This window comes from Triplophysa dalaica, chromosome 22, assembly GCF_015846415.1.
Source record: "Triplophysa dalaica isolate WHDGS20190420 chromosome 22, ASM1584641v1, whole genome shotgun sequence".
In the NCBI taxonomy this organism is placed as follows: domain Eukaryota; kingdom Metazoa; phylum Chordata; class Actinopteri; order Cypriniformes; family Nemacheilidae; genus Triplophysa; species Triplophysa dalaica.
This window is the reverse complement of record NC_079563.1, coordinates 12,167,643-12,188,012: the sequence shown is the minus strand read 5'-3', so window position 1 is coordinate 12,188,012 and position 20,370 is coordinate 12,167,643. Positions and strand designations below refer to the sequence as shown.

The window sequence follows — 20,370 nt, the reverse complement described above, 5'->3', positions numbered from 1 at the left end:
TGCAGCTGGGCTGCATACAAATAGTGCAAGTATGTATATAAACAATAAACAAAAATATAAAATCAAGTGTGATGTATGTTGTTCAACTTAATGTGGTTTATAATATATAAAAATATGAAAACAGAAATAGAGTATATTATAAACATGATTTACAAAAGCAACATATACATTTAAGTAGCAGAATAAAGGGATATATGAATATAATGTTATGTACATTTATTGGTAACATCAAGTCAGGGCAGGACATTCATTGTTTTCTCTTTTTATCTCTCTCTCTCTCTCTCTCTCTCTCTCTCTCTCTCTTTCTCTCTCTTTCTCTCTCTCTCTCTCTTTCTCTCTTTCTCTCATTCTCTCTTTTTTTTCTCTCTCTCTCAAACACAAGCACATACACATAAGAAAAGGGTCCAATTCAGTATACCTGTAAGACAATCACGGCAGACAGACCTTTTTGTTGTTGTTTATATTATTATATAAAATTATTATACTGTTTTTCCTTTCCGCCCTGTCTTTGACACACCCTGATCTGATCTGTGATCTTGTAGCACCACCTGCAGGTCAACAGAGAGCTAACAGCCTCTTCACGAACACCTGATATCTACATACTCTACACACAATATATCTCACACTCTGTTAGAAGCAAGTTTGGCTTTAAAGAATGAATGCCTTAACGAATTATGATTTTTTTTACTTTACTATTAAATCACAGAAATGAAAGCAGTGGTGCATTAAGTTCTCAATTCATAATTTTTCCCGTTTTTGCTTACTTTCTAGGGCTTGGTTCATAGGAAAATTAAATGTCACACCATCTTAAAGCTCATGTGCTCCCTTCAGTTCCTTCATTTGCTTTCGTTTTAAATCCCTCGTAGCTTCAGGCTTTAAAATAAACCTTGTGTATCCTACATTTGCATTCTGCACACTTCTGCATTATTCATAGAGCAATTGGCTTTCATATTCCCCCGTGCATGCCCGGGGCAGGGGCTGTGGTATGTGTACACCTCACATCTGTGTTGTATTTATACCTTTGTGCACACTTTTCTTTTACGGTTTTTACAATAAAACTGCATATCCCCTTTATCTTACCTTTGAAAGGAGGAATGTTCCGAGATATTGCTATGATATTGCTACCATTCTATCGCATTTTCAATATTGTGAGAGCTATTGACCATACTCTCTTTTTATTAAAGTGATAGTTCACACAAAAATAAAAAAATTATTAAATGATCATTTACACTCCATTTTGTCATTTCAAACCTGTATTACTTTCTTTCTTCAGCAGAACACAAAAGAAGATATTATGAAGAATGTTGATAACTGGCCACCTTTTACTTGCATTGGTTTTGTGTCCATACAGAAATACCATTTTTTACTCTGTGGAAGAAAGAAAATTATAAAGGTTTGAAATTACAAGAGAGTGAATAAATGATGACAATATTTTCATTTTTGAGTGAACTATTACTTTTATGTCTCCGGGAACCGGAAGTTGTGATCTTTTTTACCTCTGTATTTTGAGGGAAGTGGAAAGTCTAATGAGAAAAGTAGTGGGCGTGGCTTTCGTCTTTCTCTGCGATTTGATTGGATGTACAAAATCAGCTATTACAGTGAACTGTCAGCATTCTGACATTTGAAGGGGAGGAGTTAACGGATACTCCACCCAAGCCGTGTAACATACAGTACATCATTAAAAATGGATGGTCATTAGAGGAAAGAAGTGTATTTTCAGATTTTTACTAAAGATTATGATGCCACACAAATTTAGAAAAGATAACGACTCACATTTATAAACTATTTACAATAAACGCTTCAATATTTCATGAAAAAAAGGCATTGTCATTTTTTTATTCACTTGAACTTTAAATGTCCTGTTTTTTCTAAGCGGAATAATTTCCGACAATGGATTCTGCACAGTTAAATTATTGACTAATAAAGATTAAGGGCTGGAACAATTGTGAAGAAGCAATTTCTTTTTCATTTCTTTAATTTGTTTAATTGTGAGCACTTGCTTCAAAATTCTGTCTGAATTTACGTAATGTGGTGTGCTAATAAATTAATCTGTCGTTTTAGTTTAGCTAACCGCAGCTTAGCAGTTCTCAAAATGTATAAAGACGGTATGATAAGAAGATAAATCCTCTGAATTCAAGCGCGTATATCGTAAACCCATAACTCTTAAGCATACGCACCCACACGTGATATATATTCCCTCATGTTTATACAGCGTAGCGTGCTGATATCAGTCATTCGCAGGGCAGTCAATCTTATCAGCCTCAGCCAAGGTCCAGAGACATGCATGATGTGTTTGTTTTTATCCCTCATTAGATGTAACAAAGCTTAATTAATCCTCACTTATCTGTCAACCGTGCATTTATGGTCCATTTAATAGTGTGTTCGCCGAATATCATTTTCCAACTTATTGCCACTGTGGAGGATGTTTGTGCAAGACTCAATCTGGAATCGCATCGCTAAACAGAAGTCAAACACACTTCTGTTTAATTGACAACAGACCGTGGCGTATTCAAATTCTGTGTGTGTGCTTCCGTCATGTAGTATGCACTTGTTATCTGGGAATCTTGAATGACGAAACCTCATTTTCTTACACATTCTCCAAAGCTATTTCGACCAGTGTCTTTTCCATCTTTGTATTCTTCCACCGAATTGCCACTCACAAGGTTGCGAAACTCATTTACGGTGTTTACCGAGAGGAAATGTGCTCGAGTCCTGCTCTGTCCCTCTGCAGGGCAGCGATCGCTTAGCGAACACACCGCGGAGACAAATGATTTGCCATTGGCCATGATTTCTTAGATAGCGCAGTGGGGGTAGCCAGGAAGTGGGCCGGCAGGAGGGGAAGTTGCACCCAGGCAGGGGAATCGGCGGCCTGCTGGGAATGAGATGGCTTTCTCTGACACAATCCGCCGGGAAGCTGTGGGGTCCTGAAATTGGAGGTAAAAACCAGGAGGAGGCCACGCTTGCCCTGAATTTGTTCTGCCTGTTCCGCCCTTTCCCGCTTACATCCCTCTTGCGTCTCTTCACTTTCTGTGGTGAGGGGTGGTCCTGAATGACACAGCATAGCTTCCTCCCCGTAATTAACATTATAAACGCAGTTTGTGCGCGTGTGTGTGTGTGTGTTCAGTCAGGATATGCATAAGAATTTGTGAATATTGACTCCTTTGAGCAGGCTTATTTAAAACGCAGTGTAAGTCTGGAGCGTTGCCCACAGCCTTGAGTTTCTTGTTCCTAGGGTATGGTTGTAGATGTGTGTGTGTGGGATGTGTTCGAGTCTGTCTCGTATTGTTTTACACGCAAGGTTATTGAGTCAGTGATAAGACTGTGAGTCTCAGAGGCCGGTTAGTCAGCCTGACCTTGCAGTGTGAGCTGAGGATATGCAGACTGGCAGGCTATGGGGTCAATGCATCCCACAATCCCTTTGTAGCCAGTTTTAGAATTCGAAAAAGCAGGAGATCATGGTGCTCTTATTGTGGACTGAAATTCACAGTGTTAAGATATTCTCAGTTCAGCTTTGTTTTTTTCGTAATATATTTATTTATATAAACGTATTATAAAACTATATTATATAAGTATTTCATAGATTCCGTCTTTTATTGTGTGTTTAATCTACAGTATATCTTTGTGTATATATGTCTGTGTGTATATGTTGTGTATATATGACAGTGTGTGTGTGTATACATCTATATATCAATTTGTTTATGTGTATGTATGTATGTATGTATGAACAGTATATACAGTATGTATTTATGTGTGTGTGTGTGTGTGTATACTGTATACACACACACACTCACACACACATTTACTTATTTATTTATGGAAGTGTGTGTTGTATATCTTTGTTTTGAAGTGGTTGTTAGACAGCATTTCTTTTCATCTGGCCCACAGGAATCTCGATTAAAGGCCAAAGACACATTTTGTGTCCCTGTGTAAAAACAGGCTGTGTACCTTCTAGAAGGGTGGATGTGCGTTCAGACAAAGAAGGATTCACACGGAGCGTGGGTGGAGCAGAAATTGCTGTAGGTGGAGCTCTTGTGTCGGAGTTCGATGTCAGAATGTTTTCCACCTGCTGGTGGAGGACAGGACAGCTGCCTTTGCGCGCGTGCGGGTGCGCATGCATGCGAGCGTGTTAAATTGTGTGTTTCTCAGAGGCTGCAGGTGAGAAATGAGCATATATGAGCTTTTTTTAGTGAATGCATTCGGAGCGTGTAACCCCAATTAGTAAAACATTTCCTAAGATTAATTTCCATTCAAGTGTTAACATTTAGAGCAACGTAGTCGACTTTACATTTAACAGCGCGGTAATGTATCTGCCCTAATGAAGATGTAGTTCCCCACAGCGTCATTTTAAAGCACATAATTATATGAGAACATGCACGTGTGTGCAGTCCACCAATAATTTCACACGGCGTTTGCGTACTCTCCGTCAAACACGAGAGCGAGCGATTCTCCTCTCGGCTTTCACTTCCCCCCCTTTCCTCCGCTCCCCCTCCTCCCACAGTCTGCCGCAGACCCTCCATCTCTGTGGTCTGTCAGCATGCTTTTTCATTTGGCTTGTTGCTACAGGGGGCTCGGCACTGGCAGATTACAACTCGCCAGCCAGTCATTTTCGATTTATCTGAGCTCTCCGCGCCCCCGCTTCCCTCCCCTGCTTCTCGCCCCGACCGGCATCAATCCGCACGCACACACACTGCCATTTGTCAGACCCTCCTTCCATTTCTCCCCTCCTTCCACCCCTTCCTCCCTTTTTCGATTGGCACGGAAATTTAGCTCGCGAGCTCAGAGACAAAAAAGAAATATAGTGTCAGGGGAAGCGTTTAAGTCGGAGGAGGCAGCTTGGGTTGTGTTATTACTTAGGGCTCTGTCACCACCGATGACCCCAGAGAGTGGAGAGTATCGATCGCTTGTCACTCAAAGCATTCTGGAGATTGCATTGACAAAGCTTGTTGAGGCCTTTAATAGCAAGGTTAGCAGCCTTGGCAAAGGCCCAGGAGAAAACTCTAACTGAGCCCCATTACATGGTGGCTTTTAACCAGTCCCTCGGCCCACCGACTGGATTGATAACAGTAAGGAAGTAATTTTAGTCTCATAATTGCCTTCCTGTGGTTGACATTTGTGGCCCTGAGAGCCCGTAAAGAGAAAAAGAAAAGCCCATCACGGGCAGACGGATACGATAAAGGTTGCTACTGTGTGGCAAGAATTTGACGGCTTTGAAACAATAAGTACGTTTTGGGCCTCAACAATAAGGATTTTTGTCTTGCAGGCCCATTCAGGACTGTATCTTCACCTTCACTTTTGATATATCCACTGGATACACCCTGAAACCTCAACCTTATGTTTTCATTACAAATAATTATGACAATAAATAATTTATTAGCTTTCTAATTTACTATAATAGCGGGAAATTATGCAGCTATAATTGAAGTCTGTGGCAGCTACAAATTCATAATTAGACTTTTGCTGGAAACAATCGCAAGCAGTGATTTGTTTATAGTTTAGACTATTATAACTGATGCGTTCACAAATCATTGTCGCAGTTTAGTTCACACAATTTCAAATAATCTATGTTAATAAGCTAGATAACTTCAACTGAATTTGCAACAAAGGCTTAAATGCTTAAAGCCAAATGCTTAAAGGGATAGTTCAGTCAAAATGAGAAATATTTCATAATTTTATGCACCCTAATGTCATTCCAAACCTGTATGACATTTTGTGCAGAACACAAAAGAATATATTTCCAAGTTGTTTGTAACCAAACAACACAAAGCCCCTTTTAGACTTCGCTGTATGGACACAAAACCACAGAGACATTTCTCAAAATATCTTCTTTTTTTGTTCCACTGAAGAAACAGTTATATGCAGGTTTTAAATAACATAAGGGTGAATAAACAGTTTTTATTGTGGGGAACTGTCTCTTTAAGTAAATTTAGGCCCTGGTTGTACTAAAATGACTAAATATCCTGACACAGTTACACGCAGTGCAACAAACCAGGACCTGTGGTAAAAACATTGAAAAATTATAAACACAAGATGGAAAAAAGCCACACCACTGTGATTTATGTTCTGAAGGAAGCCCATTAATCGCTAGAGGAAGTGCAGACCTAAAAACAAACAGACAGTTGCCACACATGGCTGAGAAGGTCTAGCAGTCTTGCTCTGCTGCCAAAGACGGACAATAACATTCTAGTACAAGATCAACTTCAGCTGGAGGCTAAACAAATAAAATATCTTTTAATCCAGCTATCACTCGATACGAAATAATACTGTATGTGTATGAGGGAAGAGAGAGGAAATGGGGACAAGGCGAGAGCTGCTCTTGGGAACGCTGTAATTTGTGGCTGACACAGGTGGGACGCTTCATCTCCAGGCCTCGTTTTTTCTCTCTGCCTGTGATGTAGGTGCTGACAGGTCCGTGAGGGCAGGTAGCTATTTTAAACACAGTGTAAATCGTGTCCTTTGAAACACATACTGATCACCTGTGTCCCGCATTCCGGTCTCAGAACGGGCCACCCGGAGTCTCACGTGGTGTCTTAAAGAGGGGTTAAAATAGACCTTATTTTCACAAGCAACTCTTAATATATGAAGGCCAGTGTATACAGAGAGATATGTTGTGTTTGAGACCCAGAGGATTTTTCATTGAAACAGATCAGGGCCTCACGAGTAAACCCTGTGTGTGTAGGCCTGGGTTAAGTATCTAATAATGTAATGGGTACACTTGACGTCTCCATTAGCCAATTATGTTGCCTTGTTTAACATAATGCTTGGATAGTAATTCCAGTTATGTGTTGCTCTGGCCCTGACCTACACCCACAAGCATGACAGGGTCACACACACGTGTCGGCAATTCAATAAATAATAAATGAACAAATATAGAAAGCAACACGTAACAGCATTCCACTTCACCGCCGCGCATTCTCCATGTCACTTTCATCAAATGCAGAAGGTTGAAAAAATAAAAGCGTCTCCAACACACAAGACACTCCTGTTTATCATATTACAGCCACACATGAGCCTTACGCATGGTTTGACCCGGTGTTAAGTGTCCGCGCTAAATTTCATTGCTTCCATCTACTGGAAGGCTTGCCAATATACTGGCAGCGAATTCCTAGAGGAAAATAAATGGCAATAAAAAAGAGAAATGAGAGCCCCTGCAAGCTGAAACGAGAGGGAATATTTTTCCTTCTTTTATTGAAGCTGGCTGGTGTTGGGGGATGTGACTTGGCACGGACACGGAGGCTTAGTCAGACGGCGAACCCTGAAAGCCGATAGCCGAGTAACAACTACGGTCTGATCGCGGCGGCCTGGGAATGTAATTAATTGCACACAAATTTCTTTGATGAAATGTTATGTAGTGATAAGCACTTGGCCCAGTAGCTTAAAGTCTCTGGCTTCTAGGTGACAGCCTGCTCTCTACACATCTGCTGCATTCTGGGAAATATCTGCTCTGCTTCCAAGATCCGTCCCTTCCAATTTATTTCAGCCAACTTTACCATAAGCTTTAATATGTTAGCATTAGCTAATGCTGGAGCTAATGTTAAATCATTTTTATCATTTAATATGTTAGCACTAGTTAATGTAAAATAATTTTTCAACTTTTAAAATGTTAGCACTAGTTAATCATATAGATAATATCAAATTATTTATCGACCTATAATATTTTGTCATTAGTTAATGATATAGATAAAGTAAAATATTTATCGTAGTATAATATCTTAGCACTAGTTAATGCTATAGATAACATTAAATTATTTATCGTCATATAATATTTTGGTCAATAGTTAATGCTATAGCTAACGTAAAATAATGTATTGTCTTATAATATGTTAGCACTAGTTAATGATATAGCTAACGTAAAATATTGTATCATCATTTAATATGTAAGCGTAAGTTAGTGTTATAACTAAAGAAAAATAGGTATTAGCTATAGCTAACCTAAAATATTTATAATCATTTACTACGTTAGCATTAATTTATGCTATAGCTAACACCAAATAATTTATACTTCTTTATGTTAGCAATAGTTTTTGCCATAGCTAACATATAATTATTTATCATTATTTATTGTGATGGCATTAGTTTTAACTATCATTTTAGCATAAGCTTATGCTACAGCTAATATAAAATAATAAAAGTATTAAAAGTTATTTAATTATGTTTAACAAGTTGTGTAAATGAAACAAAATTGACAAATATTTCTTAACAAATTTACACATTTACTCTTGTTGCTCAATTGAGCCTTATTTTAAAGTGTATGTTTGATGTTTGTGTGTAATTTTCAGGACGTACCGTATGAAGCTCATATTTTATTGTCATTGGGTGCACTGTAACTAGCTCTTCAGATATGATCTCGGGATACTCGTAATGTCCCACTTCCCCTCTCTGCTCTTCACTTCATTATTAAATCTGGGAATTGTCGCCATATATCAGCATTCACCAGCAGCGCATTATAGAGCCATTTGAAGGAGTGGAACATGAGTACAAGCAGAGGATGGATGGTAAAAGCATATTGATTTGTCTATAATGCCACTGTACATCACTAAGTTTTATATCCATATAAACGTGTCTTGGGCTTGTCGCTTGAAGCAATGCTCTTCTGAGTGATGCGGTTTGAACTGCACTCTGGGCCTTGTTTTTATTCCCCGTCCACCGCCTCATTTCTTTCGCTCTTCATGTATCTCTCTTTTCTTACTTCCTTCAAGGTTTATTTGCCATCAGGCGTTTGTTGACAGCTGCTTGACTGTCTTTGGCGTCTTAAAAGCCACGTGTTACTGCACAGGTGGGATAAAAGGTAGGTTAGAGCTAATTGTTATCGTCAGTTATCATCGTTTCCGCCATCACGGCATTAGAGCCTGACAAGGTCAACAGAGGCCGTCGCGCGTCACTTGAGGTAACGGGGGAACGTTACTAGAGCTGCGATATTCCCTCAAAATCTTCTTTGGTGACGATAAGGATGTGTTGGTGACTACAGAATCGATGCTTTGGGGAAATCTAAATCGCGCTCGACCCCTGACAGAGAAAGGCGGCGGACGTAACCCAGAGTCTTCGCGACGAATGGGTCGTCGAGTTTCAATGTGACAACGTGCAAGCAAAACTCCAGCGAAGTACGTACTCGGGCGTAATGTTAGCCTAAATAAACAGCCACGCAGTCCTTTTAGCCTGACCTGAGCCTTGATCCCTGTTGACAGGCTGCTACTTTAGATCGGATGCGATAGAGGCAGCTTGTCTGTGGCGGTTAAGAGGCCCGGCCCTCAGAGCCGAGTAGGTCATAGCGGGGCCACTTGGCTCGACGACGTGACACAGTGGCTGTCCAAGCAATGACGGAACGTTCAAGCCACGCAGCACCAGCTATGATGGCCCCTGCAACCTTCTGTCAGATGCTGTTGTCGTTGCGGTAAACTCACTCAGGTTAACTGCTAACAGCAGAATCCAAATACTGGCTGCCAGAAAAGCAGAACGCTCAGATGGAGGTCCAGGGAGCTCATGCAGTGCCTTTTAATGGACTAATTGGGAACAGAGTCAACAGCTCTGTGTTCTCTGACCTAAATACAGACTTATTTTTAAGCAGTAAGCCACGAGAGGTCATGCGTAACAGTCATTTCATTACATTTATGGGTCAAAACTGTGACAACAGCGATGTGATAAGAAACAGATGTTGAGTCTGTGATTAAATTAATGAATGATAAAAGTATATAATGCACACCGGGTCAATGAGTTTATTAGCATATTTGTAGACTGAATAGAGAATTAGCCTTTGTAGGTGTTTATGTTTTTGTTGCTCAGCCAATGTTCGTCGCTCTAGTGAACCCATAGAATTATATGGATTTTAAATCAATAGTCATCAAATTTTATTCACAGATTTACAGTTAACTTAAAGTGGCTGTCACTCAGACTTTTTCTGCATATGTCTGGCAGACTTTCATTTTTGAAAAAATCTTTCCAAAACCTATATGAACGCTGGAAGAGTGTATCGAACGCAGAAATACAATGTCATACATCCAACTAATTTTTGACAAGTTGACCATGTTAAGCATGAGAAGCATATTTTAACTTTTTAAGTAAAAATGCGTGAAACACTGTAATATGAAGCAACCTACACATCTTATATTGTTAATATTTGTCAGGTACCTCAAAGTTAAGTCACATTTATTTACAACAACTTAAAAATATAAATATATTAAAGTTAAAGATATGTCGGATGGTCGAGTGGTTCGTGCTCCCACATATGCGCCCCGGGCATATGGTCCTTTCCCCAACCCCACCCCTTCTGTCTCATCCGCTCTCTAAAAATCACTGTCTGTCCAATAAAGTAAAATAAATATTTAAAAAAAATATATACTGTATATATATATATATATATATATATATATATATATAATATATAAAAATAAATATTTAATGCATATATACAGTGAATTAAAATAAAACGTAAATACAAGTTTATAAATAGTAAAAACTTTATAATTACACATACTTATAATTATTCTGTTAGAATAATATATATATTTTTCTCATTTAGTACTTGGTGTTTTATATATTCTTTAGTCAAAGTGTGTGATATATGATGTTTTGTTTTATGTCATTTTAAAATACAAAAAATGTGTTGTCTTCAAGAAGTCTGAAGTTTTGTTAATTACATTTTTTAGGGGATTGTTTTTGTTTTAAACAAAACAAATTTAAATGGGCTTTTTAATGCTCTGCATTAAGCTAGGACAGGTATTTTACAGAATGAATTTATGCAACTGCTATAGGCCAGAGTCTCTTCACGTACACCAGTAACAGGATAATTCTCCCTATGTGGGTCGCAGCCCATAATTCAGAGTTAAAATGGCCTTCATGTTGTACTGAGAAGAAAGCAGAAAGGCAGATATTTAAAGTCTAGTCATTGGAAACTGAAGGATTCGACTGTGTGGCAGGAAATAGACAATTTATTATAAGCAGCCCAGCACACCAGTGAATTATCTATAAAACTTTCATGGCTGTCCCTCGGTGGCAGGCAGCCATAAAACTTGCCGAATGAGGGACTTGTTAATTTACTTGTTAAAGCAAATTAAAAATTTATAAGCGCTTTTAGGTAAATGAGATCCTCTTTCATTGGCGCTCTTATGGGATTCTCACTCTCTCAGTTAGCTCCTTTGAGGACAGGTTAGCAGTGCTGAAACGGCACAGAAGAACAATAAAAGCTGGCAAATTGTTCCTGGTTTTATTACTGCCGAGCCTCACAGCTGCCGTAGCACGTAGCTAAGGAAGAACAGAAGCCGATAGCAACAGTATCCCCTGGGCTTCAAATAATAGCAAAGGGTCAGGCGCGCAGTTCAAAGGAAAGGTTTGGATGGAAAGAGTGTTGGGGTTTGCAAACGGCACCGTTTAAAAGGCCAGTGTGCACCGGAGTCGGCCTTTGTGTTTGGTTGCAGTGGGTTCTGGGCCGAGTCTCTCAGAGCAGTTCCATAGACTTGTAAAATTTAATCGTAACACCGGCAAGCAGTTTGAGCAAGCGGGCAAAGGAAAATAATTGACTACACATGCAAACGATAATCCTATAAAAGCTTCAAAAGCCATTTTAAGAGTCTAGTCAGGCACAACCTCGAGAGACTTTCAAAGGATGCTTACCCTCATTACTTGAGCTTTGTCTCTACCTCTGAGGAACCTTCGGTGAATTTCTGATAAAATGTTTTTGTTCTTTCAGCGGGTGCTTTGAATCTATTAAACCAAAGCGTTGCGAAACATCCTCTCATGCGATCGCCCACCGTCGACAACTTTGAATGGATGTTCATCTAAGCTCTCGCCTTGAGCCGTGTCGTTTTTACAAGTGCGTCCTTCTCAGAATCGACTAATGTGGCTTTTACAACCAGGCTCTTAACATATTTCAGCGTTCTTTCACATTAAGGCACCATTCTACAGGAGTGCCATCAAAATCCGCCATTCCTACTTTCGCATTTAAAGCGCCATTAAAACTGTCTGTTATGCGGAAACTCTAAGCCATTGCTCTCCATGTCTTTCAGGCGGTCCGTATAAAATACACTTAGGCTTACGGAGTGTTATACAGGTGATTGTAATAGATGCATAGCTTTGACGCGGGAAGAAATCGCAATGAATTCTAATAAAAAAAAATCACGGTGTTTTAAAAGCTGTCGTGAAGTGCTGCGGCTCTCAAAGAGCTTTGCTCTCCAAATGAATGTGGATTTATCTAACCGCAGGGCCGAAAAACATGGTATCCATTGAAAAGATTCTTCTGCTTGGCCTTCATCTGCGCCATTGGACTTGCTTTGTGGATTTCTTACAAGTAGACTCGCAAAGTGCAATGTGATTACAACAGTGTGCCATTGATGACTTTGTTTCTCTTAGCGGCCAATCACATGAGGAGGATTTACACATACAGGTCTCCGTGACCTTTTTATGAGGAGGGCAACGCGAGAACCTCTTTCCATTACTGCCTCTCATCAAAGCCCTGGCAGCATAAATTAATCTTTAATAGCGTGGAGGCTTTTGTGCCAGGGAACCATGCTGACTGCTTATTGAAAACAGTTGTTAATTCTATACTTCAGTAAACTCGGGGAGGGCGGGGGAGAAATCAGCCCTAACAGGGAACAGATTGAAGCAAAACAAGAACTTACTGTGTTGAAATTAATGCAGATGCACTTACTGGTAGTTTAAATGTTTCATTAGATGCTAATGTCTTACTGTGTTTTTAATTGTTGAGGAATTAGTCGCTGGAATATGAAAACCATCTGTTTGCGATCTTCCTGGAGGGGGGATCTTTACTCATGCTTCACTCTCAGGGTTGTTAAAGGAGGTTTTTCCTTATGGCGCGATGTGGCGGAGCTGTCAGTCTTTATTAACGTCATTATGATTGCATGAGCAAGACTGTGAAAATTGTCAGACGCTCCGTATGCGCACACACAAACTCACTGTACATACATAGTCATAAACAACATTTATTAGATGGCTCTTATGTACACACGCATTCACTTTACACAAACACGCCCGTACATATGGGAGATGCTGGCTTACCAAAAATATGCGCTTTCAAAAGTATATCGCACTTGCACCCAGCGATTATTATTGAATAATCATCTGTGAAGTTTTCCTTCCATAAAACACAAAATGTTTTCGAAACATTTTTTTGGGGGGGCGAAATGCTGATTTGCTGAGGCTGATGTACCACATTTGTAAAAAAATAAAATATTTTATTAATGACTAACAACTTTGTCGGTCTGTTTTTCACTCAAAACTATCAAATGTCAGACATTACACAATGCTTTAATGATAGTATCTTATCAGTTTTCACAGATCATGCACGTCTGTACTTTTCTGAATTTGACAGCAGCTGCTTCACAGCATGCAGTGATATTTTGCATAACGCCTCTTTTTTGCGTTGCATAGAAGAAAGTAACACCATGCCTACACTGGACGTGACACAACACGACAAAAGAAAAAGTAAACTATTTGAACCCAAAATCATTTTTACATTTTGTCTACACTGGATGCAACGTGACATGACAAACCCATTACGAACAAGGCCTTTGCCGTGGCTCATCGCACAATCTGGTCATACAAAAGTCATACAGGTCTGAGAAATGTCTGTGCGTAAATTTAATTTGTGGGAGAGGGTGTGAACCGTCCCTATTAATTAGCTAGAAGCAGTAGATAATAACCCAGTGCCAAAAATATTTTGGAAAAATGTTGGACCCAAATAGAAATATACTGTACAAAAGTTCTCATACCATGTGCAGACATTGAGGTTATCCGCATAACTGCTGTTCATCTGATTTCTTTACTGTGCTTGAGAAATAGGTTTCTATTAAACTTTTTGTTGATGGTATATTGTCAGAATTGCACTTTTTCGTTGTGTTAATCAAATCTGGAAAAGATTACTTGGAGACTTGTAGGGAATATCTCAGGAATTTTTTTTTTAACACCTATAAGAGTCATTAGGAGGAATTGAGGGGATAAACCTAATAACACATCTTACACTAATAACACTTTGGTAAAAGATAAACCTGTTAAACCGGTTAAATGTAAATGTGCTGTCAGAGTGTAATACAGCATCTGTGTGAATATTTGATTATAACCTGAATAACTCACATTCTAACCCTTTTAAATGAAAATATGCACCGCTAATCTTTTTACATAGACATTTACATTATTCATGAGCAAAATAGTTTAACTGCTTCCTCAATAATTGCTTTTTTTAAGAATATCTAACCCTGTGTATTAAATCCGGTGTAAATGTACCTTTTTTATTTTAAATCCAAGTTGTGTCTTACAATCCCCATTTAATGTAATTGAATATACAATATTCAAATACATTGTTAAGGTTTATTTGTGTTCCTTAGAAAGTCATTCAGGTTCGGAAAATCCCCTTAAAGGATCAAACAGTTCACACACAAATGAAAATACTGTCTTCATTTACTCCCCGTCAAGTTGTTCCAAACCTGTATTAATTTCTTTGTTTTAATGAACTCGGAGAAACATATCTGGAAGAATGCTTGGAACCAAACAGTTCTTGGTCACCATTGACTACCATAGTAGGGAATTGTATCTGTTAAACACAAAGGAAGTTATTTTGAAGAATGTACGAAAGCAAACAGTTCTGCAAATCTGTTTGGTTACAAGAATTCTTCCAAATATCTTTCCCTGTGAGAATTTTGATCCGTCCCTAGTAATTCCATCAATGTCACAATGCTTATACGTCATAAATCACCGATTTCCGGATTCGCATTTCCAACTTTTAGTTTTCAAACTCCTATCTTTGACCACTATGACACTGCGTCTTCTCTATTTGACCTTTCCCACTTCCCTCCCTCTCAGATTCCCTCCAACTCCAAGATCCTCCTGGACAAAACACTCTTCCTTTTTCTCCTTGCCAAGTCTTTCTCTCCGAGCAGTGCAGGTCTCTTATCACGCTGGCCTGCTGATAGAGCCAAGCGTCTGCCGGCAGTCTCTGAGCTCTCCCTCTGAGAGAGATCTTTTCACATAGCTAATGGTTACAGAAAGGAACAGTTTCATTTTAATTATGTGCTTTACTCAAGGGTCCTCTTCCCTGCAGTCCCTTATCCCGCCACTGCGCCTTTAACAACCCACAGCTTGCACCAGTGAAAAGAGATATTCTCCAACCCTCTTATTGAAGATCATATTCCCCCTCCCGTGTTGCTGCCTTTGTCAAGCACCATCGCATTTTTTTCTTCCACGTGATGGGGGAGAAAGTGTACGAGAGACAGACGGAAAGAGAGGGAAAGATAGGAAAAGGCCGATCTGTCTCCTCATCTTGGTAAACAACCCCCCAGTGCGCCGTGACCGACTCTGCTTTTTCCATTAAGTGACACTGCACACATTTACTGCTCATCTTTACCCATAAAGCTGTGTTTTTATGTCCTGAGAGATAAAAGCAGAGGGTTCTTGCGGGGCGAGAGGTAAGGAAACAGGCCGCCTGAGTGGCGTGGATTCAGTAGACGTAAATTGCGGTCCTTGGCGACGGTTGCCGCGTCCCAGGAGTATTTCATTGTTCTATTAAATGTAGTTGGGCTCAGATGTTTTTTGATTTCATATCCTCCCCGCCAACTCCCCTTTAGAAGCCGTGTGCTCTGCACTGTATTGTTGTTCTTTATGGTTTCTTATGTGGAAAAGGACACCTGCTGTGAATCTTTGGTTCCTTAAGAATGGCTTATGGGATGGAAAACCTTTTTGATGTTGTTTAGGGGGTATTTTATTTCTTGTTCTCACAGGTTTGATATGAGGTCAGGCTTCTCGGGGGGAAATCAGATAGTCGTGTAGGTGTCAGTGGCTTTAGCTTCACTGGAACGTGATCCAGGTAGATGATGTCACAGTGGAGGGAGCTGTTTATTGGTGATTCATGTGCTGTTAAACCTTTGTTTATTGTTGAATTGGAAAAGGTGCCATTTTTCTGAAGTGTTTTAAAGTACTTGTTCTGATTAATTTAAAGTTGATGGGAAATGATTGATAGTATTGATACAAGGCAGGCTGTATTCAATCCCAAATCTTCCATATGATCTACCTTCAAATCTATAGCTTTGACATTAAAAAAACTCCTGTTTTAGCAGTTAATGTTGAGAGGTTAAAGGGATGGTTCACCCAAAAATGTCAATTTTTTTATCATTTACAAACCTTTGTGTCATTTCAAATCTTTATTTCTTTCTCCAGAGGATAAAAAAGAAGGTATTTTGAACAACGTTGGTAACCAAACAACACTGGCCCCTATTGACTTCAATTGTATGGACACATACGTGGAGACATTTCTCAAAATATCTTCTTTTGTCAAGAAATAGTCAGGTTTTGAATAACATGAGGGTAAATGAATGATGACAGAAATGTTGTTTTTGGGTGAACCATCACTTTAAAGGAGCCATTTGACCCGGCTAAAACGAATATTATTGTTTGCTTTAGATATAATACAATGTGTATACACGATTTAAATAAAACAAATGCTGTATTTTCCATGCCATATGACCCCTTTAAGTATATGTATGATATTTTGGTAACAAAACACAATTGCCCCCCCTTGGCTTCCATTGTGTGAGCACTTAACCGCTGAGACATTTCTCAAAAAGTCATTTTTGTGAAGAAATCAGGGTGTGCATTTGCGTGAATAAATGATGACAGAAATGATATTTTTGAGTGAACTGTCCCTTTAATACATGTGTAGAATTCAAATTTAATGCCAAACACCTTTTCTTAGGCATTCTCAAGTTGTCTCATTGGTTCTGATTGTTGTTTGGTGTTGTGTTTTTGTGTTCTCCAGCTGAAGCCGGGCCAGAACAACTGTAAGGTCAGTGACAGCGAGAGCGTGAGTGGAGAATCCAAACCCTCCATCCGGAGCAGCTCCAGAGACAGGTTGACAGACGTGAGTAACTCATTCTCTTTAAATAACAGTCTCAGTCAAATAATGTCACAGTTGACAACTATTACAGTATGTGTTTACATTTTTGTATTGCAAAGTTATTAATACGAGTTCATGTTTGAGAACCCACAACCGTACAAAAACTAATTTAAGTCTTTTTAAGGCAAGGCAACCATGTTGGATTCAGTGGCTACAATAATTCCATTCCTGATAGTTATCAGTCAGTTGACACCTCTGCTTATCTGCCTGCTTAAGAACAAAGAGGTTCAATATTTAAACAGCAATTTACAGTTTTTCTTATCTGCTCTGTTGGGATAAGCAGACGTGGTCCCGTGCCAACAGGAACAATAGGAGCTTTTAAGAGGCGAGCTCTAGTGTGTGTGTTTGTGTTGCATCAGGACGTGAGGTGGAGGAGCGCAGTTGTCTTCACCCTCGGGCCTGCGGGCTCTGCTGTGTGTTTGTGCTCGGGTGGCGATAAGAACATCCTATTTACTCAGCTGGCAGCTTCGGTGGAAGCTCTGGGTGAAGCGCAACTGTGCTCATATACCGTAGAAGTGGAGATGACAGGAAGTAACGAAGGGGAAAAATGTGAAAGTGACCAAAGTGATGCACCTTGGGGGTTAAAGCTGAATATATAACGTATTTAGACAATTTAATTGGACGCGTGCGCTGTGTTTGATTATCGGTCTGGCTAGTGTCTAATAATATAACTATTTATATTCTATTTTATTTATTTTAATTAATATTAATTAATATTATTATTTGATTGTATAATAAGTAAATGAAACAATTTGTTGAATGGGTACTATAGTTTGTTGCATTTAAAGAAACCGAATGGGATATTGACATGTATTGGTTGAGCTTGGTATTAGCAGTCTAAATTAAAAATATTGGAGAGGCAGGTTTAGCCAAGTAACGGTTCTTCTTGGTTTCTTTTGCTTGTCATCGGCAATAATGTACAGACGCTCTATTATATGCAAATGTACCGGGACAGTCCACCCAAAAATAGAAATTCCGTCATCATTTACTCACCCTCAGGTTGTTTTAAACCTGTATAGATATATTTTTTCTGTTGAACACAAGATTAAATATTTTGAAGAATTTAGGAAATCAAGCAGTTCTGGGGCACCTTTGACATCCATGAAATTTTTCTTACTATGGTAGGCTAGTCAATGATGTACCGGATCGGACAATGACTAACATTCTTCCAAATATCTGTCACTGTGTTCGTCAGAAATAATAATTTATACAGGTGTGAAATAACACAAGGGTGAGGAAATTATGACGGAATTTCCATTTTTGGGTGAACCATCCCTTTAAAGGTAGTCGACGAACATTTCGCGCGATCGCACTAACGGTTGTTCATGATATTGCTTTGAAACCATCTGTAGCAAAGTTCATAGTAGGGAAGGAAGGAGGCGGGAACTGGCGAACATTTAATCAAACTTTAATCAAAATAAACAAACAATAACACGAAAGGAAAAGGCCGGCAGCCACCTCACGGTCGACTGCCGGCTCCAAGAACATGAACACAAACGTTACACATGTCCGGGTCCGGTCCTCTCTCGTCTGTAGTCCTGTCGCTCGTCCTCTTATGGTCCCGATCTCCTCCGTGAGATATGCAGGACCGGTGCACAGCTGATTCCCACTTTCACTCACGCCACCAGCCCCGCCTCACGGCTCCGGTCCTGCCTTCCTCGTTACACCTTCTATCCTTATAATATATTTAGATTTGGTTTTAGGGTAACGTTGATGTTTTATAGAGTGGCATTTATTACAAAAATCTCTCTCTCACTCACTTTCTCTTTTACAGTTAACGTAGTATAAAATGTTATGAAAACTTGTTTATAAATCTACACACGGCCCCGTCAGCCAGCGTGGTGTAGACCTGCTCCAAACCTCAAGTCTTGGCTCCCGCAGAGGAGATGCGAGTGTGGGTGCATACACGTGCACTATCACATATCGAGCATAATTAGAGCTGTCAGCTGGAGGGCGCGGCAAGTCGTCGCAACAGACACGGCAGAACGAGTTGAACGCGACCACTCCTGCGTGTAGCTATAGGATGCTTGGCCAGGCATGAAATGAAATAAGTAATTTGATGTTGACATCAGAAATTGAAATGATACCTGCAGCTCCTTGTCAGGATGGAGAGAGAAAACCTAGCAGATATAGCGTGAAGGGGTGGGGAGTGGGAAGAGGAAGAGTAATTGAAGGAAGAAAATTGATTCAAGGATAGGGTATATATATATGATTTTATGAATAGGTAACAGTGCATGGCAAAGATAGGCAGAATGTGTTAAGTGTGTTTGAGTATTAGCAGACTGATTGGTTAAAGTTAGTGTTAGGATTTGGAAAATAAGTTGACATGAAGTTAAAGGCTACCCTACCACTATTTGGAACCATCTAAATAAAGTGTTAGCAGATATGAACAAATAGTCGATGACTACTAGTTGATAAAAAGTTGCAAAGTTACTCATAGTTTGTAAAATGTCTAAAGTGGATGATTGAAATAAAGTATCACCTTGTTTTTTTGTGAATTTCTTTACAATAACACTCTGCTATAAGGTTATACAGTATTTGTTAACATTAGCAAATGCATTAGCGAACATGACATAGCAACGAACATTGTGTTTTTTAAGTGTTTCATTTTTCTTTAAGTATTTTTTTAATTTTGGTTCATTCCACTTTAATTGTTAATGCTGCTTTATTGTGCATTAACTAATGTTAACAGTTATAACGTTTAAAAATGTATAAAACTAGCTAATTAATAAAGCCAAAATGAGCTAATGCTAATAAAAAAATGCTAATTAATACCAATGTTAGCAAATGCATTAAGTAAAGTTAACAAAAACAACCTTATCATAGAGTTTTACCCATAAATATTACACAAAAGAACATACACGATTCAACTTTCAGTTTTAAGAGCATTGCATAAGGCACAAGAAGTTACCCTTTTATCAAAGAATGTGTTCAATATTATTAGTAGTATTATTTATAATTGTACTATACAATTGGAATGTGTGCAAAAGATTTCCTCTATAAAAAAATATTAAACGGTGCGCGTAAAATGTGACAGAAACAACATACACGGCTGATACAATTAAGTGCTACTTTAAGTACAACTTGACCAATATGTTGTATTGTTTACTTTTCTGCGTTGATTTGGTCACACATTGCCAATGGACTCTGACTACGGCAAGTATTTTTGTCAAAGAGTTCAGAAACCCCTGAGCATTCTAAATTGAAGGTGCTGAAAGGGATGTAGTAGAAGTACTTTTCAGGGTCACACCTAAAATGGAGCATCCCAGTCCTGAGGGGATGATGGAAAGCAGGTTATTCACAGTCACGTTGTAAAAAAGCCACTTCATACCAGTGGAACTAGATAAAATTCTCTGAGAGTGAGATAGATGTATGAGGAACCACAGAGAACATCTTTAGTTATGAAATCCAATTGTGTTGATCATTAATATATGTTCCTACTTCTATACTTCATGAAAGCGAAACAAAACAGAAGAGCT

General features: G+C 39.1%; 1 protein-coding gene across 8 annotated transcripts in view; it reads left to right on the top strand.

Moving 5' to 3' along the window:
* The window catches only part of auts2a (activator of transcription and developmental regulator AUTS2 a), a 278,605-nt gene that overhangs the window by 95,481 nt on the left and 162,754 nt on the right, over positions 1-20,370 (top strand). For all 8 annotated transcript variants that reach the window (XM_056736577.1, XM_056736576.1, XM_056736575.1 and 5 more), the window contains exon 4: positions 16,754-16,855. In XM_056736577.1, the coding sequence (XP_056592555.1) occupies positions 16,754-16,855 (102 nt within the window). The remainder of the gene's footprint in view (positions 1-16,753; positions 16,856-20,370) is intronic.